Here is a 25,751-nt window from a genome sequence, read left to right on the forward strand (position 1 = left end):
TCATGAGAAATTGTTTGAGTGGCTTAATGAATGGGATGGTCCAGTGGCTGGTTAGAAATCTGGTAAAATTGAAAGTGGGGAAAGAGACAAGTAACAAGTGGAAACGAAACAATCATAATTACTGAAGTGTATATGCAGCTCATCAGCGTAACGGTGACATCATTCAGCAGTTTGCTAAATGAAATTCTATCATGATTTGAGATATTTTGCAATTTAAAGCACTAAACACTAGTAAGTGGATAATGTACTTTTCCACCAACCCAATATTCTAAGATTTTAGTGCTTTATGCAGCGTAATTACAATGCTGGTAAGTTAACACCTTCCAAGGCCAATTTGCTTTGATGTTCAGATAAGGTTTAGTTACATTGCTAAGTTTCTCTGAAGAGTTCAATTTTCAAGTATAAGGGTTGGCTTCTTATTTCTGAGCTTTCATCCCAAATACAATTGGCTTTAATTGAACCCAGACTGTGACTGGACAAATTAATATGGAATGTAACATGGGTTCATCCATTCTTTGCAAAAGTTGTTTGTTTTCGAGTATTCTGCTGCTTTTGGTTGCAGAATCCCACAGCCAAGGAATTGTCTCAAGAGCAACCTATTATAAGTCCTCTGATGGCTTTGGAACTCCAAGTATGCTTCTTCTCATTTAATCACCTTATATATAACGTTATTGTACAGAAATTTATTTTCAGCTTCAGAATGCTATTATTTACATTCCGGATCATTGTCCACAAACCTCAGTTGTTACAGAAAATAAGTATTAGTCCTGTGGTTGAATGAATCAGCTGGAGCTTGTGGATATGGAGAATATGGGCGTAAAATCAATGGTGGTCGAGTTACTGGAGTTTCCAAGCTCTACAGAAATGGAGCTGGTTGCGGAGCATGTTATCAGGTTAATCTTTCTCTAGCAAGAACAGACAATTTCTTAATCCTAAAACATATTGCCAATTACTACTTCCTTTTTTTCGTTTCAGGTCAAGTGCAAGGTACCACTTTACTGCAGTGAGGATGGAACAACGGTGGTGGTAACAGATCATGGTGAAGGTGCACATATTGCAGATTTTGTCTTGAGCCAAAATGCTTTTGCAGAAATGGCACTTCCAGATATGGCTTCAAAGCTCTTCTCATATGGAGTAATTGGGGTAGAATACAATAGAATCCCATGTCTCTATGATGCCGATTTGCTTCTAAAAGTCCACGAGACTAGCAAGTATCCTGCTTACTTGGCCGTGTTGTTGTTGTTCTTGCCTGGTGCAGATGATATCACTGCATTCCAACTCTGGCAGGTAAAAATTAAGGCTTAAGAAAACTACACAATCTTAATTCGAATAAACTAAGTGGGACTATTGTAATTGACTCAAACCTTAACGCGTCTCACTAAATTTTGATTGCCCTTTAGAAAGTTCAAAAGAAAAAAGGTTTTATCTTACTTGTTTTGCATTTCTTCAACAAATTCTAGAATTTCATCAACAACAGAGTTTGAATCAAATTATGGAGTATCAATGGGAATATGCAATTATGCATAGCAAGTGAAATCATCTCATACTCATGTCCAACAAGGTTAGGATTAAATGTGCCAGTTGCCCCTTACTGTGCTTTTGTCCCATGGAAAATTTCAAAAATTACGACATCCTAAAAGTCTCTCCAGTTAAAGATCTACAATTTAAAAAAAAAAAAAAATCTGAAGATTAATTTTCTATAGATCATTACCCTTTTAATCCCTACATACTTTTAATTTGCTTGTCCTTTTGGGTTAGGAGGAAAGCAATGAATGGAAACCAATGCATAGAGCCTATGGAGCTGTATATGACACAACAAATCCACCTCTAGGAGCCTTGACCTTGAGGTTCCTAGTGACTGTCTCTGCAGACTACAATTATTGGGTGCAACTAGATAATGTGCTTCCAACTGACTGGGAAGCTGGACTCACTTATAACACTGGCATTTCCTCTTAATTAGAGCTCAATGACATTGAACTCTATATGTAATTATGCATGCAAACACCATCCAAAATAACCAAGCGTTTCTTCAACATGCATTTTATTATAACTAAACATGTTCTTGTAGTTAGTTGAGTAGAAGCATGATATTCAAGATTTATTCTTGCTACACATATTTCTTTCTGTAATATTTGTTTTCTTTCGTGGTGCTGAAATTGTAAATTTGTAAATTGGAGGAGCTACTTGCAGTTGTCTTCTTTGGGTTAGGCTAACAGGCGTCATTAGGACATTCGTTAAGAGGGTCTTACATATTAATTTTTTGACAAAAGTTAAATTAATTTAGAAAATTGTCGGGTGGATTAAATATGAGTGAATGTATTCACATAATAAATTATGTGCAATTTAAGTGAAATAATGAGTGTCGATCATTAAAAAAAAAATTCTTTCTTCCTTTTTAACTCGGATGATTTCCAATCACTGTCTGTGTAGGACATGTAAGTAATGTAATCCTTCTTTTTTGTGGTTCGCAAAACTCATTTCTGTTGGTGAGAATATTAATGGCTTGAAGTCTCATTAAACTTAAAAATATCCTTTTGCTTTGTGAGTATATTTAGAAAGGCAATATTTGGTAAGTATATATCACTAACTGAGGCCTAGGATGCTGTTTTTCCTTTTTCTTTATTCTTTTTTGTTTTCAGGTGGAACCTTATGGTGCTCAATTTTAAACCCACAAAAAAAAAAAAAAAAAGAAACAAAAAATCATGTTGGAAAAGGAATCATACAAAAGAATGAACGAGATGAGATACTCAGCCCAACTGCGCATTGAAACCAAAACAATCTGTAAAGCACCAAAACCCACAAACTTTATATGGAATGAGGTTTCAAATAGTAATATTCTCTTGTCATTGCTTTGGCAATTAAGTTGGACGACAAATTATTTTGCAATGACAACTGCTTTTGCTAGCCGTATAAGGAGCACAATGACAATCTCGAAGCAAGTCAAAGGAATGGTGGATAGATCTCTTTCCCTGTATTAAAACAGTCTTGGTCGCCCGTTGTTCCGCACCCACCGGCTTTCTTGAATTCAATTGGGCAAAATTTTCCTCTCCCTATCAGAGGCAAGAAGGGATAAATAACATTAGAATAAGAATTACGATACATTTAACTAAAGAGGGAGAATGATATTCCTACCAATAGATTGTGTAGAAGGCATGACTTGGCTCGGTAGAATTGCCAAATTAATGCAGAAGTAAAAACATAGTTCCAAGATTTATGGCAGTTGATTTTGCCATTGAGACAAAATTGTTGTGGAAATGATAGCCGATTCTTGTTTTTGCACAAAACTGGCTGTCCAATTTATAGGAGTAGGTCTCCTTATCTTTACACCCTTTCACCTATGGGAAAGGCAGAACATATAGCAGTTAGTTGCGTGTCATGAATAGCGTAATGAATGAAAATAAAATACATACATTGATTAGGGCCCGAGTGCCTAAGATGGAGGGTAGGTGTTAAGATTTTGAAAAATGAAAGTTGAGTAAGTGAATAAATATAGCCTAAGGTAATAATTGTTATTATGTAGATTCACGTTGTAATTTGGTTATGATTTAAGTGTGCTAATGCACATCTACTAAGCACCCATTAAAAGGAAAAAAAAAAATTACTATAATGCTGTAAAGAATGAGAATAAAGTACATAGATCGATTACCATATAAACTTATAGATAACTTTCCCTTAAACTTATATTTTCTTTCCAAAGGTTTCACGAATATGAATAGGATAACTTTGACCTTTTAATTGTTAGAATTGGTTTTCTTTTGGCTATTCATGTAATTTCACAAAAAAAAAAGGAAAGAAAAACAGAGAAAAGAAATAAAGAAAGAAAATATGCGCTTACCAAAAAAAAAAAAAAAAAAATATGCCATTCCATCTAATATAAGAAGAAAGGATTTGAATTAATTAATGTTTCTCCTAAAATAGATTCTTTGCAATCACAGAAATAGAAAAAAAAAGAGGCCATCCCATCAATGTAGAAAAGAAAATTAGGAGTTTCATTAAATTTTGTCTCCTAAAATAAGTCTTTGGTATCTTTTACAAGTAACTGAAAAAAAAACGTAACTGGTTTTAAGAACAAAAGTTATGAATTTTAATTAAAAAAAATTCCTCCTAGAACGAAGCCATTGCGCATGAACCATTGATGTGCTCAAACTAAACAGTAGAAGAATATCTTCGTCCAACATAAGAGAAAGAAATACCAATTTAATTAAGTATACTAGTTCTTCACCCGGGCATTTACACGGCACTTTTTATGTTCTAAAGTTTTTATTTTTTGAATAAAAATTGATATAAAATAACCTAAAAATACTATTTTATAAAATTTAATATAATAATTGTAAGACAAATATTTAAATTCAATAGATTAAAAATAGTTAATTCATATTAACTTAATAATTAGTTTCAATAGAATCTTATCCCATGATTCAATTATGTTTACTCTAATTAATGGTGGCATGTCAACATATAATAAAGAAGATTTATTAGGAAATAAATGCACTTAATATTTGATTTTTTTGCCACCAAAAAAAATTTTAAAAGCAAACTAATAGATAATGAAGTTATTATTAAATCAAATTATTAAAAATTAACAGAAGAAAGTAATTTAGGAGAAATTTTACAATCTTGTGTTTACATGGATACCATTTTAGCCTACATTGAATTCTATCGAAAGGAAGCATAAAAATGAACAGAAAAAAATTTTGGAATAGAATGACTATTTATAAAATTTAGGTGGACATGTTTGAGTAATATGCTAATACTAACCCAAACCCAGTTAATGAACCCAAATCAGTTCCAATCCATCTGCGGGCATGGGCCAGGTCCATAATTACACGTTTCGTACTCCATTGTGTAAACTTAGTATTTCTAAAATTTCCACTTCCAACTTAGGAGTTAAGACTCATTTAATAAAACTAAAATGGGAAATTTGTCAAATTGGTTCCTAACATTTGCCAAAAAACTTTTTTAGTCTCTAATATTTAAATTATGATCCATTTGGGTTCTAATGCTTGTATTTACTCATTTCTCCAACTGAAAATAGCACGCCTCTCTCATGTAGGCATATTTTCAAGGGCAAATATTGAAAACACACTTCATTTCCGGTTTTCCTTCATATTTTCTCAGTGAAAATGTGAAGAAGAAGCTGACATATTAAACACATTGCTAATAAAAAATTTATTACATAACTCTCAGTTCGAGGCAGGAGAGGGGAAAGAGGGTGGCGCTGCTGTTGCAGCTGGTAATATGAGTCAGGCTCAATTAGAGCCCTAGGAGGCAAAGGCAAGTCTAGCCAAGGCTCCAAAGCTTGGATTTTTTATGACAATGGTTTTATTGGTGGTTAGATAGTGCCCTATGAGGTGATTAGGTGGGCGGCCAGGTTGATTGAGAAGACGGGGCCAAATGAAGTTGGAAAATTGGTTGAGGAAGCAGGGGCTGGGTCAATTGCATGCTAGTGGGGGCGGAACAAGAATTGCAAGTGGAGAGGGAGAGAGGAGGAAGGAAGATGAGGATAGAGGTGTGGGAAGTGATGCCGCGGAGTTAGAGGTGGTGGGAGGTGAGGGGGGTAGAGACTGTCGATGCTGGTGGTTATTTCGCGGTGGTAGTGGAGAAAGCTTTGAACTTTGTCTCTACTACTGGCCTGGCAAGTGTGATATATTTGGCCAACAAGTACTTGGATCAAAATGTCAGCTTCTTCTTCAGATTTTCTTGCTATTCTTCCTCCATTACACAACTGTCTAGTTGCAGCTACATTTTTCCTCTTCAATTTCGTTCTTTTAGTGAGGGAATTAGGACACAAATGGGGAAATATGAAGGAAATATGGCTTTACTCAACCAGAAATGAAGTGTGTTTTTCGGTTTTACCCTTGAAAATATGCCCACGTGAGAGAGGCGGGCTATTTTCAGTCGGAAAAATGAGCAAATACAAGCATTAGAACCAAAATGGATCATAATTTAAATGTTAGGGGCAATTCTAGCTGATTTTAAATGTTAGGGACTAAAAAAGTTTTTTTGAAAAATGTTAGGAACCAATTTGGCAAATTTTCCAACTAAAATTTGAAAATTGAAATTCAAAGTCTAAAATCTGAATTCATTAAGTTATTAAATTGTTAAATACTAAATCTGATACATTTAAGTGTATATCATACTCTTATCACTTATTTTTTAAAACAAGTTTTGCTTAGAAAATTTATTATCATTTAATTAAGTTAGATGTTCTATTTTTTATTATCAAACGCGTCTGCATATGCTAAGATTTGAAATCATGTTGGCAAAGAAATCATACAAAAGAATGAACGAGATATTCAGCCCAACTGCACATCGAAACCAAAACAATCTGTAAAGAACAAAAGCCCACAAACTTTATAAGGAATGAAGTTTCAAATAATATTCTCTTGCCATTGCTTTGGCAATTAAGTTGGTTGACAAATTATTTTGCAATGACAATTGCTTTTGCTAGCCGTATAAGGAGCACAATGACAATCACGAAGCAAATAAAGGAACGGTGGGAAAATCTCTTTCCCTATATTAAAACAGTCTTGATCGCCCGTTGTTCCGCACCCACCGTCTTTCTTGAATTCAGTTGGGCAAAATTGCCCACTCCCTATCATAGGCAAGAAGGGATAAAGAACATTAGAATAAGATTTACGATATATTTAACTAAAGAGGGAGAATGATATTCCTACCAATAGATTGTGTAGAAGGCATGACTTGGCTCGGTAGAATTGCCAAATGCAGAAGTAAAAACATAGTTCCAAGATTTATGGCAGTTGATTTTGCCATTGAGACAAAATTGTTGTAGAAATGACAGCCGATTCTTGTTTTTGCACAAAACTGGCTGTCCAATTTATAGGAGTAGGTCTCCTTATCTTTACACCCTTTCACCTATGGGAAAGGCAGAACAGATAGCAGTTAGTTGCGTGTCATGAATAGCGTAATGAATGAAAATAAAATACATACATTGATTAGGGCCCGAGTGCCTAAGATGGAGGGTAGGTGTTAAGATTTTGAAAAATGAAAGTTGAGTAAGTGAATAAATATAGCGTAAGGTAATAATTGTTATTATGTAGATTCACGTTGTAATTTGGTTATGATTTAAGTGTGCTAATGCACATCTACTAAGCACCCATTAAAAGGAAAAAAAAAATTACTATAATGCTGTAAAGAATGAGAATAAAGTACATAGATCGATTACCATATAAACTTATAGATAACTTTCCCTTAAACTTATATTTTCTTTCTAAAGGTTTCACGAATATGAATAGGATAACTTTGACCTTTTAATTTTTAGAAAATGAATAGGTGTTAAGATTTTGAAAATTGAAAGTTGAGTAAGTGAATAAATATAAACATTTGAGTGTATGTCATTCTAAACTTATCACTAATTTTTTAAAGCAAGTTTTGCCTAAAAAATTCATTACTACTTAATTAAGTTAGATGCTCTATTTTTTTATTATCAAACGCATCGGAACATGCTAAGATTTGAACCCAATAAATTTAACCGCTAAATTAAATTATCATATAGGACCTTAGACTCCCTTTTACTTAAAGGAGTTGTTTGGCATATAATTGAATTAAATTGCCAAGTGCTATAAACCAATGTTTTCAGAACCGGACCGGACCGGCCGGTTCGATCGGTTGGACCGCGAACCGGCCATGTCACCGGTCCGGTCTAATGCTAAAACCGGAAGTTCATGGAGAACCGTTGAAACCCGGACGAACCGTTAAGAACCGTGAACCGGCGGTTTTTTAAATTCTTCAACAAAATATCAAGAATGGTGTAGCTAAGATTCGAACCTGGGTCTCCAAGTTTAAATATGACAATCTTACCGCTAAACTGTACTTAAGTTTGTTGAGAATTCTACTTGACTAAAAAATATATTAAATCAATCAAGTTCTTCTCTTATTTTTTTTTTTCAATTTTTTCTTCTTAACCATTTTTAACCCAAATATCCACAACAAGATTTTCTCAAGTCTTCACCATTATTATCTGGTTATTATCTTTAGCAGATTGTAAACAAGTTGAAAATTTCAACTTTTCTTGTTTTCCAACATTTTAGTAAGTTTAATTTTTTTCTTTTCAAGGTTTTTTTCTATATTATTATCTTTAGTTGATTTTTTGCATTTTCTTCTTTTTCCCCTCAATTTTCATATGTTTCCCTCATTTTTGTTTTATTTTTATTCGATTAATTAAGGATGAAATTTTTGCAAAAGTAGTGCACATCCGTGTAGGAATTGGGTAGGAATTACAAATAATAACATTGGGTTGGTCAAAAATATGGTAGTTGGCACATAATCGAAGCTATTGATAATTGAATTTAAAATAATTAATGGTATAGGATCATTGAATTTAATATAACATGTTAATTAGTAATGTTTAGTAGCAATTATTTTTTTATGTGTTTAACTGTATATTTGTTTTTCAAAAATTTTTAGTTTTTTTTAGTTTGAGCAATTAGATTTATATTTTTATAATAAAATTTTAACTTTTTCAGCTTAAGTTGATGAAATTGTGAAGGTGGTGTGGTTGCTTATCATGCCACTGATAAAAGTTTGCTATTCAAATAGTTTGTCTTAACTTGAACTCTTTTATGGATTTTTTTAAGGGTTGTAAAAGAATTTCAATATTTAATTTATTTATTTTTTGTGTTTTTATTTGTGATAATTGGTGCACATTTGGATTGTATCTATTTATGTTTATAATGAATTTATGAAAACTTGTGGTGAATTATGATATTTTAATTATATTTATCATTCCATGTTTTGTGTATAACTTTTAGAAAATTTATTATTATCATAACTTAAATTAAGTTATGTTGGTAAAGTTCAAGTGTAGAATGAAACCTGCTTAGTACTTAACACTTAAAAAAAAAAAAAAAAAAAAACAGTGAACCTTTGAACCGGCCGGTTGGACCGGACGGACCGGTCGAACCGCGAACCGGCCACCTCTCCGGTTCACTGACCGGTCCGAGTTTAAAAACATTGCTATAAACTATAAAGATCAGGTAATGGTCATGGACTAAAATAAAAAGAAGACGCTTGGGAGTCTAAGCAAATACCTTCAGCTGCTACTTGTTAGAGTAGAGAAATGCAAGAAAGTTGAACCAAACAACTCCTTTATATTTTGTCCAAGAATTTGCAAAAAGCACTAAAATCTTAGAATATCCGGTCGGTGGAGATGTACCTAGTTAATGTTTAGTGCTTTAAATTACTTATTATCTAAAATCATGCTTATGTCAAATATCCTTTGGCAAATTGCTCAATGATGCCATGGTTAAGAAGATGCATTTCTTGTCTGGGAACAAACATCACCGATTAGATCATTTGTTCCCTTTTTACTTGATTTTGCCAATACAGTAGAGCAATATAAGAGAGAAGCAAGTGAAAGGAAGATTGATGAGAATAAGCTTCTCGAAGTTGAACCCATCTCTCTTTTATGATTTATCTCACTTACAATCTTTTCTTTCTTCAGTATTGTTGTGCCCACATGTACAAGAATTTTCTCCACATATACCACTCAATATGGCTAATGAGACCAAAAAAAGTACTCTTACACATCTTGATTTGGAATTAATGCAAGGAAAGATGTTGACAACAAACCATTATGAGACTAAATGACTTACATTCAAGGTTGTACTCTTCGACTTGAAAGCGTTAGCTGTTATTTATAATGTTGAGTGAGTTGTAGATGGTATATTTATCCCTCATACTTATCCTTCAATGGGTTTCAAGGTCTAGAATGGGCATTACAATCAATGACACCTATGCCTATAATTTGGTAGACTACCATGGAAATTATTTAATCGCATGAAAATATTAGATTTTTTCTCTCTATAATTCCTCACGTATGATTTGGATTTTGAATTGATTAACTCATTAGTTGAATGAAACCATTATGGTCCAAACCAAACAGTTAAGGTAGAATGACAAAAATTCAAACACTTCATAAGATCTAGAATTCAGATATCGGAATGCGAATCTAAACGATCAACTTTGTATTTTATTTTATGCCTAAGAATTTGGAATTATGGCTAGATTGGTAGATACAAGCTCTACAATTAAGCACAAGATACCCTTTGGCCCTTCGTCATTCACCCTCTACTTAATTTCACTTCACGGCCTTTGTTCTTTACCTTTCTTTGATTGAATAGTTGTTCTAAACAAGGTTTTTTTTTTTAATTGGGTACTCAATTATAATCCACCTAATTTATTAAGTATACACATATACTAATAATTACTATCCTTTTTTATATTTATACATTTTCCTTCATTATTTTTACCTTTTAAAAAATTTAACATCTGAAATACATCTTGAAGACGGGTGTCCTGAACCTTTGACAAGATAATATTAGTCAAATAGCATGATAGTTTGAGGTGCCTTTGGGCCATTGTGTTAATTAATGTGTATAGCAACACTAGTACCTTGAAGTGGAAATCAGGATAGACTCTAAAGAACCACAATACTTCGACACTTAGCAATTCAATGATGAGCACCGTAAAATGCACTTGGTCTTGAGAAGGCCAAATGGACGGCGAAAATCAGTAGGCAACAACCCAATACTGAGGAAAATATCCAAACGCCATTTTTTGGTACAGAAATAACACTTTGCTCTTACTTAAACTAGCAAAGTTTTTTCCTTTCATTTCGATCTACAGCCATTACCTGATCTTTATAGCACTTTGTCAGTCAGTTCAATTATGTGCCAAATTAAAGACGATTTGCTACTATAGGTTAATCCGATCCAGTTGTTTACAACCTTACAGCATTTTGGTTTGAAAATGAAAGCACTAATTGTAGTGCATGCGTAATAAACCTGCAATCCTGAGAGATTACCAGTTGGGAGGTTAATGAATACAGGTGTTAATCTGCCAGTGTTTCGTCTGCCAATAATGATCTATTCTACTGTTGCTTGCGTGTTTACGTTCTTCTAGAAATTGTATCGTCAAGCTGTATATTTATGCAGAAAAGTACCGATATTGATTTACAAAACAGAAACATCTAATACATGGTCCATATGCACTTTCACTGCAAATTTTCTGGTCCAAGTAAATTTTTAACGTGAGTACTGTCGCACCAAATATATAGCAATAAACTAAAACGAGTGTTCTAATGTAATCAATTTATTTGGCGAATATATAGGTTGTGATATCGTCAATTGATTCCAATTCAACCAATATTTGGTACCTCATTTCAAATCTTTTCATGAATTATACAATTATTCACAAGCGCTCTAACATATTAGTTATTTTAGTATTTGCCTTACCTTAGAAACTACTCAAATGATCTAGGATTGTTAACAGAGCTGGGCTATCTCAAATTCAGGCCGAAACAAGAATTTATTAATAAAATTGAGTCTTATATTTAACTAGATAGGACAGAATTTACATCTAAATATTAGACCCAAATTAAATATGAGTTGAGTCTGGATCTTAGTAGACACGGCTCAATTAAATCCCAACCTAAATAATTGTGTATTTAAGAGTGTGTGTGTGAGAGAGAGAGAGAGAGTGTGTGTAATTTTATACATATTATAACTTAAAAAATCGACAATTTATAGATAATTATATAATAGTACACAAATATCAAACATATATTATATATATAATTATGTATTACATTGTGCGTTTGGTTGAACCAGTTTAATTTACTAATTTTGCAAGTCGAGTATGAACCTTAACGTAGTTAGTTTGAGTCCAAAGTCTGAAAGCCCTGAAGTCTCTTTTCTTTTTTTTTTTCTTTGGGGTGAGTTGAAGTTGGATTTACCAAATTAAGTTGGCTCACTAGATCCGGTTGACAGCCCTGCTTAAACTTGCATGCTGGGGAAACAAAATTTACACCGGGACAGAAATGATTATTCGTCCAAAATTCTTAGGATGAATCAGCCACTAATTTATGTGGAAACTACTGCACTGCATCTAAAGTTGAGCAACTGCTTCTTCTAAAGCACCACCTGGATTCCATTTTGCATAAATGGCGAGTGATAATGCACTGGTGGGATACTCCTCCCGGAAGATTCTACACGACGCTTCAAGTATAAATAGTGGATCATCTTGGTTGACCTTTTCATTCAAGATTCCCACCTTGATTCATCTTTTATTAAGGATTTTGATCAAGGAAAGGCATGGCTTTCAATCCTCAACACTATTTTCTTCTCTTTCTCACGATAGCATTACTGTCTGCATTGTGCTTAGCCCAAGATGCCTATGTAACCACCAGAGCAACATATTATGGCAGCCCTGATTGCCTTGGGACTCCATGTAAGCACATTTAATTTAAGGGATATATTGGTCTCTAGAATAGATTGATAAGGAATTATAATATCATGATTAATTTGCAGTTGGAGCTTGTGGATACGGAGAATATGGGCGAACGGTAAACAATGCTCAAGTATGTGGAGTCTCTAGGCTGTACAAGAATGGCAGTGGCTGTGGTGCATGCTATCAGGTAGGCATCTATGTTCCAGCAATAAACGTGAATAAATAACCAGAAAAAATAAAAAAGAAACAAAACTGAAATAGTGTGGCTACATGGTCGAGATCAATTGAGTTCTTGTAAATTGAGGAATTCATTACGTGCAAAAATGGTCAAGAAATTCATTTGCTACTAGACTGTACCTTCTCTCTGATACATTTGCATTCCAGGTTAGGTGCAAGCATCCACAATATTGCAGTGACGAGGGGACTAAAGTAGTGGCCACGGACTATGGCCAAGGGCATGACACAGATTTCATCCTGAGTGTCCGGGCTTATGCCAAATTAGCCAAGCCAAACGTGGTGGCAGAGTTGTTTGCTGCCGGTGTAATTGAAGTCGAGTATCGGAGAATTCCTTGCAGTTATCCAGGCTACAATCTCCTGGTTAAAGTTCATGAACATAGCAAGTACCCCTTTTACCTAGCCATAGTAACACTGTTCCAGGGTGGTACATCAGACATCGTCGCTGTTGAAGTCTATGAGGTACAACACATATCGTCTACAAAATTCGAGCAACGATATAATAGTTACTAAATCAGTAGGTCTAAATTTACATTTTACTTTTCTCTTTTGATGCATTTACCTGGGCTCCAATTCAGATCCCACAACTCTGGAGATGACTCTTTTGATGAATTTGTCACGATTATAGTCTAGGATGCACAAAGTCACAAGTACACGTAGCAGTTTGAGAGTGTAAAATTTATGGATTTTATATAACTTTCTCAGCTAAATCTGTACAAATCAAAAGTACTATTTTTTTGCTACTAATTAACTCATATATATATATATATATATATATATATATATATATATATATATATATTTTGGTTTGATACAGGAATCATGCAAGCAGTGGAGGGGTCTACGAAGGGCATATGGCGCAGTATGGGATATAGCTAACCCTCCAAAGGGAACACTGGCCTTCAGGTTCCAAGTGAGTGGCAGTGCTGGGGTGCAGTGGGTGCAGCCGAACACTGTGCTCCCCAGTGAATGGAAGGCTGGGGTTGCTTATGACACAGCTATTCAGCTCACTTGAGCAAATCATCACTGGCTATCCAGCGCTTTTAGTTATGTGATATCTTCTAGTTATGTGAGCCACTAGAAATACGAAAAATATGTATTTGCTGCATCATCAATTAGTGTCAATAAGCAAATGGCTTTTAGCGTAGTGTAATAACATGATATTTATAATTTGGGTGTAAATTTAGCTACGTACCATGAATAATACGTTGTTCATCGGACATTCAGATTTCAACAAATCCATCTCATCAATTGGGTTTTTAGTTTCTGATTTCTCTTCGTAAGGGAGTAAAAAAAAAACTGAAGTCAATCGAAATTCTAGAGTATCAAGGGGAAAAAACAACTAACGGGCTTCCACCACGTTTCAGTCCAAAATTCTTTACAAAGTAGAATAAGCATTTATCTGCAACAACACTAATACGACCCATATGGGCACGTAATTGAAAGCCTCGCCTAGTTAATCAAAAGTAGAAGAAATGCAAATACGGGCCAACTGAGCAAAAGTGGAAGAAACGCCGTCATGAAGGATGGCAATTTAGAACAAATAATATAATTCAAACATGATTTGGCTTCTCGCGTATTATCTGCAACGGAGAAAGGGATCATTAATGACTTTATATATGCATACATATGCTATGCTACAAGGACTTGGGAGTGATTACACTAACTATCAATTGCCACTATTTAGAGAGAAATCGTCAGGACGTGAACCCGTCGACCAACTCAATCATACATGAGTCTGTAATTTTCATGCTAATCTGGTCAAAGCTAAGAGGACAACTTGGGTTAGGAATGTGAACTTCTGTACGTTTATCAGGAAAGCTATGCCACAAATTTGACATTAAGGGCGGCAGAGCCACCAAATTTCAGTTCATATAGTGGAGGTGCAGCAGCAGCAGTCATTAATTGTAGAAGTTCTTCTTCTTCCCTCTTTCATTTTAGCATCAGACGGTGTTGACTTCGAGTGACTAAATCCAAAAGGCGATTGATACGGAGGTAACTGTAAGAGTATTTTCCAGCTAATTGGGTACATCAGATTGAAGTTTTCTTTCTTGAAGTAAGGATATGGTTTCTGGAAACAGAATTTTGTTTATTCAACGGAGTTTTCTGTTTGTTGTTTATCTCTTGCTCATTTGAATAATTTGTACTGCTAAATTAACTTAGTGTTCCCAAAATATCCTTCATTGGTCGGAAATTGAAAAGGAAAAATAGTTCGGAAGATTAAATTGATTAAAAAAAATCATAAAAGATGAATTAATTTTAGTGTAAAAATTTAGGGACCAGGATGGCAAATTTCCTGCATATTCCATTACGTAACAACCTGCATTAGAATGCACTAATTAAAAGTCTTATCGTCGCTACTTATCTAAACCTGTATTAGCATGCATAAATGTTGCAATAATAAACTTTACTCATGTATCCTATCCACGGATAATATTCTATATCCCCGTCCATTAATCAATAGATCAGCAATTCGTTAAGTATAATAGGACGACAACCAATGTTGGTGAGGCTAATTCAGTATACACTCCTGAGATCATTCCACCTGCAGTTGTTAATGTGACAGTAGCTGAGTACACTTGCAGATTCTCAAAGATGAAAGAGAAGTTGACATATGAAATCACATTTAGCCGATCAGCATCGGCTAATAATACCATGTCTCAAGGATCTCTTAACCGGAAATCGGCAAAATACTCAGTCAGGAGCCCAATTGCTGCAGTTAAGGGTGGAAGCTGGGCAGAAGTTCCTGCAGAAGAGAGACTGGAGATTGTACTATTAATCTGATCTTTAGATTTTTGGTTTTGATAGTAATTCTTGGAGGTATATTCCAATAAATAATACACAATAGTCATCACTCGTTGACAGATTCTGTCTATGTTGTTTATTTTCTCTACTGGTGGTGGTATGAATGCTTATACTACGATAAACTTTGTCAAATTTTGGAGTGGATAATTTCTAGAAGTGGAAATTAACATTACAAGCCATACAGGCAAAAATGAACTCTAAACACTGAATTAACAGGGAAGGTTACTGAAGATTTGAACGCTAGAAGGCTTAAATTTTATGGGAGAAAATTAGTTTTGTGGAGTAAAATTTGTAGCAAGCAAAGATTTTACATGTCTTAGGTCCTCAAGTGTGGACATTCCTTAAAACACGATCTGTATTAATGCAAATGCGCTTATTGCCACATGCAACGTAGCACATTCTCGACTGCACTTGGACTTCAAATTGAGATTCACCTGAAACAATTGATTGATTAGGCCAATCAGTTGCTGGTTCTGTGTCAGATGAAATTTTTTCCGACCCCATATACAAGCTTGGTTGAAGTATGAACCTTTTTTCCTGTATTTTTAAGAAAAGAAAAATACTTTGGGCGTCAAGTGCACACATCTTTACTTGTTCACGCGTGGACTAGGAACAAGATTACACCTAACTTGGAGGAAGAAATGCTTATTTTTCTCCATGTGGAAAGATAGAGATGGCAAAGGTGCTACAGATTGAGCAAACCTATTTGTAAAGCCATTAGGCATTACGAATCAATCCACAAACTAATTAACACGCCAATCCTCACCATCATTTTCCCCAGTCGCAGAAGTCAATTCTGTTTCTAGAATTCGAAAGTAGTTCCCTGGAAAAATAAGTAACCTACTCCTTAATCCACACTTGGCTTCCACAATCTCTAGTGGAAGATATATAGGTGGCAGCATTCCTCATTGCGTCTGCCCTCAGGAGTCAGGACCCCTGCTATAAATACCCCTTTGTCCATACCACAACTTCACAATACATACTCAGCGTATTCTCATTTCCTGGCTAATACTGTAGTATAGATTAATCCATTTTTCTGCAATTAGCAATACTATAATTATTGAAAAAATGACTTTTGCACTCAATCACTGCTGCATTTTCCTCTGCATATTGGTACTACTGCCAGTTACCTGTTACAGCGGTGATGTATTCTTATCCGCTCGGGCAACTTTTTATGGTAGTGCTGGTGCCTTGGGGACTCCATGTATGTAACTGATTTCCATCTATCCTTACCAAGCATATGCAGTTTATATAATTCTAGAGTATGAAATAGCACCACTTAGTATGACTGTCTTGTGATTTTGCCACATTCAAGCACTCGTTTTTACGGGACTTTTATGTTCTTTTCAGTTAATTATGATCCTAAATCCTTGTTTCTTTGGTTCCACTAATCAGCCGGAGCTTGTGGTTTTGGAGAATATGGTAAAACAGTCAACAATGGTGAGGTTTGTGGTGTCTCCAAGCTATACCAGAATGGAACTGGCTGTGGCGCATGCTATCAGGTGAATTTTAAACTTCAAAGCCAGTTCAGTCTCACTAGTATAACTATCAATCGATTAGCTCCTCAGTTACCATATCATTGACGAGGTTATAGATAAACCAAAAAAATGAAAGATGCAAAAAGGGGTGTGGTTCAGATGGACTGCCTTCTAAATTTTAGCTTAGTAAGGCTGAATGTGAAGCTGATTATTACTACAAGTAGGTGAATGCTTGTAGCTTACAACAATTAATGTAGGTGAGGTGCAAACATCCGCAATATTGCAATGAGGAGGGAACGACGGTGGTGGTGACAGACTTTGCAATAGGACACGACACAGATTTTGTCCTAAGCTTTGAGGCCTTCGTAAAATTGGCACGTACAAACATGGGTAGACTGTTGATAGCACTTGGGCTGATTGATGCAGAATACAAAAGGGTTCCTTGCCAATATCCAGGGACCAATGTCAAGGTGAAGGTTCATGAGAAAAGCAGATACCCTGACTACCTTGCCATTGTCATCCTGTATCAAGGCGGCGAAAGTGACGTCACAGCAGTTGAAATCTATGAGGTACCACTCCAATTACATTATCAGATTAAACTAAATTATCTGACTATGATAAAAACACTTGAATACTGAAATTACAAAAGCTCTGTTTGATTCTTCATTCATTTGAGCACAACTGCCTGTCAGATGGATTAAGAATTTTGGCCAACTAGGCACGGTTTTGTCAATTAAGAACAATTTGAGAGTGGATATTATATAAATATCTACCAAGTAACACTTAAAGTCAAACACAATCAAAAGGGTTCTGCAAAACAAGTAACCAAAAGGTGCATGAATCAAGTTGCACTCTCGCACTTTGAAGATGAAATAAGGTATTCAGCTGAATGAATCGATACCTCTGGATGCAGGAATCCAGCAAGAAATGGAAGGCCATGAGGAGGGCCTTTGGAGCAGTATGGGACATATCTAACCCACCCAAAGGTGCACTTACCTTCAGGTTCCAAGCAAGTGGCAGCGCTGGAGTAAAATGGGTGGAGCCGAAAAAGGTTATTCCCAGTGAATGGAGGGCAGGGATTATCATTGACACGGCTGTGCAGCTCAACTGAAACTACCATACATATATATACATATCTAGAATCCACATATTTTATAAGGAATAAGATCTATTACTATCAAGCTACTATAGTTTTAGTAGTCAGTATCTGCCTCAGCTCAGGATGGAATATCTGTACCTTTGTACCGAGGCGATTATATATGAATAAGGCGTTTTTTTTTTTCCATAAAAGATCCTTCACATTTTGGTTTAGCAGAATGATGCAGCTAAATTAAAACGCCAAAAGCATTGACCACTTCTGCAGTTCTGCTGATCTTGACAAACTGAAACCTCATTCCATACTACCTTCCTTAGATCTTAGTAACCAAATGTATTGAACAACACCGTATCATCCATCACGTACATGGATTTCTGTGAGGATCAGAGCATTGCAGAGTAATTCACTGTAATACAATCTGAACATGTGATCACATTTTATAGATGGAACACAAATCTTAATTCTACGTACAACCAATGGACAGAACACAAACAAGCACATTTCCTCTGCAAAGAAAAAATAATGACAGATATATCTGTCCCTGTTACTCTTCTTCATTCGTGTCACGGACAGATAGAGAGGTTAGCCCTTCAGTCGATGGTCTCATTTCCACCTTCTCCCAGGCGCTATTTTTTCAAGAACCGGCAGAAGTGCAGATGCAGTGATTAAGAGGCTCTTCAAATTGCTAGTTTAATAATATATCAAGGCCATTGTGTTCCTTTCACAATATCAGTAAATCCACACTTTATTTTATTTTTTCTCTCAGGCAAGACCTTGCAAGTGGGAGGGAGAAAAGAGAAGATTTGTGAGCTCAACATGAAACATAATTTTTTGTGTGTACTTGGTGCGGCTTTACTCAAGCTTTGAAAAAAAAAAAAAAAAAAGTCCAGTAAAATCTCCAAGGCAATTTCTAGAAATAATGCGAAAAAAAAGTCACAAACTACAGTGTCGCCGCACGTCATAATGTATTTTTTAAAAAATAATGTATTTGCATTCCATCAAAAATAAAAAAATAAATGGCAATTTTAAAAAATTATGTATTCACATTCCAGTCCCTAGGGACTAGAATGAAAAATTAAAAAATAAATGCGTCGTCGCACTTCTTGCGGCAACCTTGTACTAGATGTTTACCCATCAAAATATGGTACATAAGAAGAATGTACCAGACGTTTGTTTATACATCAAAATATGGTACTTTTCTACAAAACTACCAGAGTCAAATATATAACTTCAAAGTGATGTCATAGCATCCTCTTGGTCTAAAAAATCCAAGGGTTCAAACGCCACCTGCAACAAAAAAAAAATCCAAAGGTAATGTTATAACACCTCCTTGATTTAGTCAGATCTGCATGCCTACTAGTCCCTAACACATAAGAGTCTTTAAACTCCCCCTCCCTGTAGATTAGAATACAATAGATTATACAATTATTATCATTGTCGGAAAAAATATATATATATACAACTTCAATAAACATTTTTTAGAAGAATGTATACAAGCACCAACATTAGAATTGATCATTTTATAGGAATATTTAAGTTTCTTACTCAATCATTACCGCCATATGAGCGTGAAAGAAGCACATTACATCAAGCTGAATTTGTCATCAAGATGGTCAGCACTCAGGTTTCCAAAATTTGAAGGCAGAAGAACGACAATTTATAAGGAGAGCTCATACATGCAAAATGTCATTCAGTTTTTGTAGTCCCAACTCTCTGCGACTAGAAGCTTTCTAATACATCCTACCAATACATTCTGTAGAACCACAATAGCAACTCTTTTCCTTGATATTTCCTTTGGAATCATGAACCTGACCCACACCATAATTGTAATGGTAAGTTAGCTCCTGCAATGGAGGAATGTTGTCCGCCGCAAAAAGCATTACGTGGGGCACTCTTTTGTCAGCATGATCATAGAGCACATCCTGAGCATAAAGGTTGGGTGAACAACTATGATTTATGAACCTCCCGATATTGCCATACTTTGCTGCATCAATGGTATAGCCACCTTCTTCTACAGCTTCGCTTGAATTTCCTAATCCATCGGAATTGATTGAACCCTCGCTGTAATTCTTTCCAATGTCAAACAAATATTCGTCACTTCCTGCTCTTAGTTCAGCTTCCTTGTCCTCAAGAAGCTCCCCAGCATATTCACAAATAAAACTTCCTGAAGGAATAGAATACAAGGACCTTACTCCCCAGCCCCTTGACTTAGTCTTGAAGATCTCAAGCTGAATTTTGATACCATGCTGGCTGACTCTGTTATAGCATGTAGGAGGGCATTTGCAATGAGGTCCACATTCAAAGACAAGAGGTTTTGCTTCCACTATAGCCCCATTACGATTATATGGGATCCCTCCTCCATTTCTTTGTGCACAATAGCATTTTCGAGAATCAGAGCATTTACCAGTACAATCACAGCCTTTAGGAGAAACTAGGCGGAACCAATCAGGATATTTCATCTTTCTAATGTAATTAAACTGTTGGGGTTTCTCACTGTCAATTGTGTTCACAGCACATACGGGAAATGTCTCTTGTCCCCCTGCAATGTCATCAATGCAAACCCCCTGCCGCACTCTAGATTTTTTGGACTTCTTTACCTCTTTCCATGCAAGCTCCGGCTGGCCTGGGATTCTCTTCAATTCAAACATAAACACTAGTTTACCATATGTCCCAGTTTCTTCCCTACACTTCTCCACAGTATACAAGCCATCATAAATGTATGACGTGACTACCTTAGCCCTTGAGTCCAGCGAATCAGAAGCCTTAGTCTCTTTGGATCCACGAATTACACGCACAGGATTTTTAGTGGAGATACAATTCCACAATCCCAAGTTACCTTTTTCAAGCTTCTGGTCCTCCGGTTGCTTATCTTTGCCAACTATATTTCCTCCTTGCCCAGAATATATTAGGACATCAGCATTCTCCATATCATCATCATATGCCCCTGATGCAACAATACTAGTTGCAACAAGCACTCCATTGTGCTTCATGGAATCTATGCCAGCCTGGTATAAACGATGAATCCCAACAATGGCAAGCTCCACTCTGTACTGGAACTCGTCACCCACTTCAACTCCTGGAACTGCCCCCAAATATTGTTTGCCAGTATTAACTTCTTTTCCTTTCTCTTTTATAATCTTTGCTGCTAGAAGATCAATCCTCCTGGTTTTCTCTGGCCGCTTCAATGTTGTATCTTCTTCCGGCCTCGACTCTTCTCCCTGCAAGATTTTTCTACACAATGCTTGAAACAGGCGCAGGGTCTCTCTAACTCTATTACGAGCATCACCATTGCTTGAACTTGGACCAAAAGGAGGCAAATTCACATCAACCCTGGAACCAGTAGTAGAACCTTTAGGTGACTTATCATCTTCTGATCTATAAATTCCCTCATCCCTAACAATTGCACCAAAATTACCATCTGCACCCTTGCGAACAGAAACAGCAACCTTCTTCAGAGATGATCTTTCTGAAGACTCAGTATTGACAATGGTTTTCTTAGCAAAAGCTTTGGCCTTGCTTCGCCATGTTAAATTGCCTTCATTAACCTTGCCTCGGGTTTTTTCAACACTAGAACTTAGGGGCACTTTACCCAGCCTCAAAGGACAATTTGGTGCAGCATGCAGACCAGTCACTGTTGCAGGTTCATCTTCATGTCCTGAACCAGTGCTATCATCCAGAGCCATTCTATCAAGGGTGTTCTCACCTTCAAACAGATCAGGCGCCTTACTTATAGAGCCTTGACCTTCCACGGCTTCCTTAAGGATTGTAGCATCAGAAACATCCTTGGGCAGAGACACCACTCCTCTTGCTTGACTTCCCCGGATATCATCAACCTGAACATTTCCTTTTGCTGGTTTGCAACCAAAAGTGATTGGTTCTTCTAGAGCAGCGACTTCAACACCAGTCTCCACTTTTTCCAATGTGTCCTTTTGTACCTTAGCAGGCAATATCTCCACAGATGTCCTGCTATCTGCACCATCCTTCAATGCCTTGCTATCCGCACCATCCTTCGACACTTCCATCATCCTCTTTTCCATATTAACCTTGTCCATCCCCAGCGAACTCTCCCCAGAAGTAATTTTTAGGCTCTCCTGCATAGACGGTACAGGAGCATTTCTTCCACAGAATGGAGGAAAGTCACGAATAGCTGAAACTCTTCTTGTGCGGAATTTGTTCTTTGGACTCGGGACAGAGCCATCTTTAATAGAAACCTCCCTGTGAACCATGTGATCAATTTCAACAGTAGGTTTTACTACATCTTCACCTATGCACCTCACCAAAGTCGTAATTTCTTTCTTGTCCAATTCCATCACTGCTGCCTCAGCCTCCCTTCCATTTACCTCTCCCTTTGAGGGTCCCACCAAAATGGTTTTCCTTTCAACCTCCTTCATCAACTCCATTCCTGCAGGCTTTACATCCAACGCCATTTTCTTGACCCCATCATCCAAACTATCAGTAAAGCCAGCCACCACTTTTTCCACCAACTTATCCAGAGATCCATTCCCTTCCACCCCATATAAACCCCCTCCCAGTTCATGAGACTGAGTCTCCACCTGACTTTCATCTTTAACACAATTGGCCTCTAAAGCTGCAGGAGCATTATCACTGCTCACCAAAACCCCATTTTCTAGATCTTCCAAATTGGACAGCTTTCCAGATTGATCAGTTTCCATCTCATTTTTAGTCTTGATTAATTCATGAGCCTGAGTCTCAACCTTAGTTTCACTATGAACGCCATTAGTTGATGTCCCAATTCCATTCGCATCCACCCTAGCTGGACTTTTCATCCTTTCATGAGGTTGATTCTGGACCTCAGTTTCAATTTTAACACCATTAGGCTCTCCAACAGCAATATCACTAACTTGCAACGCACTATTGTCTTTGGCTTCTAAATGAGGCTGAGTATTTGGACCACACATAGGAGGAAAATCCCGAACAGCTGAAACCTTCCTGGACTTGTAGTTAGATGCATTTCCAGAGTTCGAAGGGTGATACCCACTCTCCAATGACCGCTTGTTTGGGTTCCCGTCAGACAATCCACCATTCAACAAGCACACCATCTCAATCACTAGAAAAAAGAAACACTCTTCTGAGTTCTGAAGCAGAAAAACCAAGCAAAAGGAATAACATAAAAATCTCAATAACATTGAAAGAGTACGAAAATTAGGGCTCAAAAGGAACAAATATATACCAACACCCCCCCCCGGGACCCAAACAAAAAAAAAGGTTGAGGCTTGAGGAATTAGAGGGTTCAATTTCCCCCTTTGCCCTCTTGAACGCCACCCATTCCTTGCTCAGAACAAAAGGGGACAATTCACTGACAACAAAACTTGTATGCTAGAATGTATCTCAAAAGAGGGTCAATACTTCAAATTAGTACCAATTAAGGAAAAAAAAACCAACAAATACCGAATAGGGTTTTTTCCCCCCCATTTTCCCTTTCGGTTTACCACCTAGCTAAGAAAAATGTAAATGTATTTTTAAAAAAATCCACAATTTTGGGACCAATATAATTAAAGTTACTAAGTTAGCTAACATATACAGCTACAGACAAAAAGGAAATAAAGCAATTTACAGCTTCATATGCATGCAGTAGACAATTGAAGCAAACGAGATTAAACTAAATTTAGAAAACAAAAGGCAAAAATACCTGATTAAGCACAAAATTGAGCTACCCACCAAGAGATTTCCACCGGTTAATTGGTCAGAAAACTGCCAAAAACAGTCCAGAAACAAATCAAGGGGACAACATAAAAGGTCATAAAATAAGACTAATAACAAGGAAAAAAACTATTACACCAAAAAATTCACGAATACATAATTTACGAAGAAATCTCCACAAATTAAGCCTTGCATGTAACACTCACCCAAAATCTAGAAATCTTAGAAAAGAAGAAGAAGACAACGAAGTAACAACTGTTACCTTTGATTTCGCTTCAGCTTTTCATGTGAAATCTATAGAGGATTTTGGATTTTTTGTAGGAGGCGCTAATATTTTGGGATTCTATTTGATTTAGCAGCGGTTAATTTCATTTCTGTTTTTTCCATTTCGGTGTTCTTTTGGCTGTGTGCAGAGAAGAGTGAGGTGACGAAGATGAAAGAATAATTCTGGGAGGATTTTGGTTTTTTTATGACTTACTTTTGGAAATTGTGAACAGTAAAAAGATTGGCATTTGGGGAAACGGAACGGGGAGAGTGAAGACGTGTCCAATTTGTTCGGTCGTGGCGCGAACGAGCTTGGAGAGGGCGGTTCAACATCGTTGGCCGGGGCCTAAGCTCGGGGTGTAAAGTTCAAGTACACTCATGAGTCAACGCTACCATAACAATAGATTACGGATTTAAATGCCATCAAGCTACACATTATGGGAGGTACAAGCTTTGATGCACATAATAATTTTGTATGGTATGCTTTTTAAAAACTTCATTTAATTTAATCTCACATAATCTTGATCCATAAAATGATTATTTGGTGAAAGTTTTTCAAAATATCCCCAAAACAAGCCTCCAAATTAATGCTTAAGTTGGGATAGGGATTGTAATAGGGGCGGATACCCGCTCCGCCGCAGGAGGAGTCATAGGGTGGGCGCGATTTTAAATGGGACGAAGGACGGGAGGATGAGGGGCGGGAGGAGTCATAACGCAGATGCGATTTTAAATAGGGCGAGAGACATAGATACCCTCACCTGTCTTCGTTACTAATATAAAGTTAAAAAAATAAATATCTATATAGTTTTATACATATACGCATTATAACTACATGTTAATAACGTGTGTACGTATGTATGCTTGTGTATCATAATTTATATGATAGAAGTCATTATTTGATTGTTTTTACTTTACTTCAATTTTTTTTTTACATATTGTAAGTTGTTTAAATAAATATGGATGGTTATAAGGCGAGGGATGGAACAAGGATAAGGGAAGATTTTAGAGCACGGAGCAGAGATAGGGACGAGGGAGGGATACCCAACCCCGTTGCCATCCCTTAGTTGGGATGCCATTAGGATGAGGTTTAGATCTAGATCTAATTATAATTTATATGAGATAATTTAGGCATACAAACAATATAAGTGGAGACTCAAATAATTAATTGGGTTTGTTTGGATACCTCAATTATCTCAAATAATAATTCGCTTGTATCATAGACACATTTTCCAACCCACCTTTTTATATTTTCAACCACCTTTTTATCTCACATACATCACATCATAAAATGTGCTACAGTAATTATTCCAAATAATATTTCAAATAATACACTATCCAAACACTCCCACTAGCGTTTTTGACACACTCAATGTATGTACATATTTGTTTAATGCATATATTGTTAGTATAAGCTTGAAAAATGTTTTTCATTTTTGTGTGTGTCTTAGCAGTTTGAAGGAAGTTTTCTACTTATACTAAATATCACTAAGACAAAAAAAATTGAGAAGTAGAGAAGTGAGTAAAAAAAAGAAAAAAGAACAGAGGTGCATCAATTAAAGTACTGAAGAATGATATTTTAGACATTTTATGTGATAAAAAATTTTAACACAAAAGAATATTCACACTTTATATAAAGAGGGATATGAAGACACATTAAACACTAAATGACTTTAATGTTAACTATTTGTTTGCAAGGCCTACCAAATTTTTAAGCCTTCCAAATTTTTAAACTTTCCCTAATTTTCAGTTTTGACCATACAATGTTCAAAAGGAAAGATCATGTCCCAGAACTGTTGACTATTTAGATTCACTCGTTTTCAAAAATACATATGCAAATAACACTAAAAAAATACCTAAGATAGAGTTAAAATTGCCTAAAAACACAACAAAAACAACAAAACATAGCAATACACACTCTATCAAGACACAATTAAGCACTAAATGACTTTAATGTTAACTATTTG

General features: G+C 36.0%; 4 protein-coding genes across 5 annotated transcripts; 3 read left to right on the forward strand and 1 right to left on the reverse strand.

Moving 5' to 3' along the window:
- Positions 1-312: 312 nt before the first annotated feature.
- On the forward strand, positions 313-2,183 carry LOC113707375 (expansin-like B1). Its single transcript, XM_027229669.2, has 4 exons — positions 313-631; positions 787-893; positions 976-1,287; positions 1,759-2,183. Exons 1-4 carry the CDS (start codon positions 487-489, stop codon positions 1,954-1,956), a joined length of 762 nt encoding a protein of 253 aa, XP_027085470.1. The 5' UTR covers positions 313-486; the 3' UTR covers positions 1,957-2,183.
- Positions 2,184-11,893: 9,710 nt separating this feature from the next.
- LOC113706427 (expansin-like B1) lies at positions 11,894-13,695 on the forward strand. Its single transcript, XM_027228328.2, has 4 exons — positions 11,894-12,249; positions 12,330-12,436; positions 12,634-12,945; positions 13,301-13,695. Exons 1-4 carry the CDS (start codon positions 12,114-12,116, stop codon positions 13,496-13,498), a joined length of 753 nt encoding a protein of 250 aa, XP_027084129.1. The 5' UTR covers positions 11,894-12,113; the 3' UTR covers positions 13,499-13,695.
- A 2,584-nt stretch (positions 13,696-16,279) lies between these two features.
- LOC113706178 (expansin-like B1) lies at positions 16,280-18,283 on the forward strand. Its single transcript, XM_027228071.2, has 4 exons — positions 16,280-16,492; positions 16,684-16,790; positions 17,024-17,335; positions 17,680-18,283. The coding sequence occupies exons 1-4, from the start codon at positions 16,357-16,359 to the stop codon at positions 17,875-17,877; spliced, it is 753 nt and encodes a 250-aa protein (XP_027083872.1). The 5' UTR covers positions 16,280-16,356; the 3' UTR covers positions 17,878-18,283.
- Positions 18,284-19,351: 1,068 nt separating this feature from the next.
- On the reverse strand, positions 19,352-24,271 carry LOC113707165 (uncharacterized). 2 transcript variants are annotated; one of them, XM_027229358.2, is made up of 3 exons: positions 23,786-24,271; positions 23,513-23,574; positions 19,352-22,958 (listed from the first exon to the last, which is right to left on the reverse strand). In XM_027229358.2, exon 3 carries the CDS (start codon positions 22,920-22,922, stop codon positions 19,593-19,595), a length of 3,330 nt encoding a protein of 1,109 aa, XP_027085159.2. In that variant the 5' UTR covers positions 22,923-22,958; positions 23,513-23,574; positions 23,786-24,271; the 3' UTR covers positions 19,352-19,592. The 2 variants fall into 2 exon arrangements, with proteins under 2 accessions (XP_027085159.2, XP_027085158.2); XM_027229357.2 differs by having other exon boundaries at positions 19,352-22,930; positions 23,786-24,207.
- Positions 24,272-25,751: the final 1,480 nt, after the last annotated feature.

The sequence above is a fragment of the Coffea arabica genome, chromosome 8e (genome assembly GCF_036785885.1).
Source record: "Coffea arabica cultivar ET-39 chromosome 8e, Coffea Arabica ET-39 HiFi, whole genome shotgun sequence".
In the NCBI taxonomy this organism is placed as follows: Eukaryota; Viridiplantae; Streptophyta; class Magnoliopsida; order Gentianales; family Rubiaceae; genus Coffea; species Coffea arabica.

Excerpts from the sequence above, each read along its gene's own strand:
- LOC113707375 (XM_027229669.2), top strand. The coding sequence starts at position 487 with ATGGAATGTAACATGGGTTCATCCATTCTTTGCAAAAGTTGTTTGTTT. Across the intron at positions 632-786 it reads TGATGGCTTTGGAACTCCAA|CTGGAGCTTGTGGATATGGA; the intron begins GTATGCTTCTTC and ends TGAATGAATCAG. Across the intron at positions 1,288-1,758 it reads CTGCATTCCAACTCTGGCAG|GAGGAAAGCAATGAATGGAA; the intron begins GTAAAAATTAAG and ends CTTTTGGGTTAG.
- LOC113706427 (XM_027228328.2), top strand. The coding sequence starts at position 12,114 with ATGGCTTTCAATCCTCAACACTATTTTCTTCTCTTTCTCACGATAGCA. Across the intron at positions 12,250-12,329 it reads TGATTGCCTTGGGACTCCAT|TTGGAGCTTGTGGATACGGA; the intron begins GTAAGCACATTT and ends ATTAATTTGCAG. Across the intron at positions 12,946-13,300 it reads TCGCTGTTGAAGTCTATGAG|GAATCATGCAAGCAGTGGAG; the intron begins GTACAACACATA and ends GGTTTGATACAG.
- LOC113706178 (XM_027228071.2), top strand. The coding sequence starts at position 16,357 with ATGACTTTTGCACTCAATCACTGCTGCATTTTCCTCTGCATATTGGTA. Across the intron at positions 16,493-16,683 it reads TGGTGCCTTGGGGACTCCAT|CCGGAGCTTGTGGTTTTGGA; the intron begins GTATGTAACTGA and ends TCCACTAATCAG. Across the intron at positions 16,791-17,023 it reads GCTGTGGCGCATGCTATCAG|GTGAGGTGCAAACATCCGCA; the intron begins GTGAATTTTAAA and ends CAATTAATGTAG.
- LOC113707165 (XM_027229358.2), bottom strand. The coding sequence starts at position 22,922 with ATGGTGTGCTTGTTGAATGGTGGATTGTCTGACGGGAACCCAAACAAG.